The following is a 661-nucleotide window of genomic DNA, read 5'->3' as shown; positions in this document are numbered from 1 at the left end:
AGGTTGGGCATGTTGAGTTGTGGGGGAGGCATCTGCTGGCCCTGGTTAGGCATCCCTCGCCCGAAGCCGCCCTGCTGTGCTGCAGCCAGCGCCGCTGCTCTCTTGGCCTCCTCTGCAGCCTGAATGGCTGCGGGCGGCGCTGCAGGGGGAGGGGCCATGCTGCCAGGCTTGCCAGGGTGGGTGGGCTTGCCAGGTTTCCCCTGGGACGGCGGGCGTGTCTGCAGCGTCTGCTGAGTTGGCATAGTGGCAGGCGCGCTGGGAGGAGGCAGAGACGGCTGACTGGGCGTCATCCCTCTGCTCTGCATGGTCGCCATGCGCCGCCGCAGCATCTGCGCCTGCTGTAACCTCTGCTGCAGCTGCTGCTGCCGCAGCTTGTGCTTGATGTTGAGACAGAACGGCACGGGACACTTCTGCTCCTGGCAATGTTTGGCATGGTAACAACAGAGGGCGATCAGCTGCTTGCAGATGGGGCAACCGCCGTTGGTCTTTCTCTTGCAGCTCTTGGTGTGCTGCACCACACGCTTCATCTTCTGGCAGCTGGGCAGACGACAGTTGGCGTCGCGGCACTGACAAGCGTGGACCAGCGACTGGATGCATCGCTGGATGGACAGCCGGCGCGCCTCCTGTGGACTCTGGTTGGACTGGGACGAGTCGCCATCAT

The 661-nt window shown here is 64.1% G+C and overlaps 1 protein-coding gene across 1 annotated transcript; it reads right to left on the bottom strand.

Moving 5' to 3' along the window:
* Positions 1–5: 5 nt before the first annotated feature.
* Positions 6–656, bottom strand: LOC109470764 (CREB-binding protein-like; the record flags this gene model as incomplete). The annotated part of the gene is made up of 1 exon (XM_019769834.1): positions 6–656. A coding segment is annotated over one exon (651 nt), but the record flags the coding sequence as incomplete, so codon positions are not given.
* Between the last annotated feature and the right edge of the window lie 5 nt (positions 657–661).

The sequence above is a fragment of the Branchiostoma belcheri genome, unplaced genomic scaffold (assembly GCF_001625305.1).
Source record: "Branchiostoma belcheri isolate BF01 breed outbred unplaced genomic scaffold, Haploidv18h27 scaffold2302, whole genome shotgun sequence".
NCBI classification, from domain to species: Eukaryota; Metazoa; Chordata; class Leptocardii; order Amphioxiformes; family Branchiostomatidae; genus Branchiostoma; species Branchiostoma belcheri.
The sequence above is the reverse complement of the archived record's forward strand: the minus strand, read 5'-3'. Positions and strand labels throughout refer to the sequence as shown.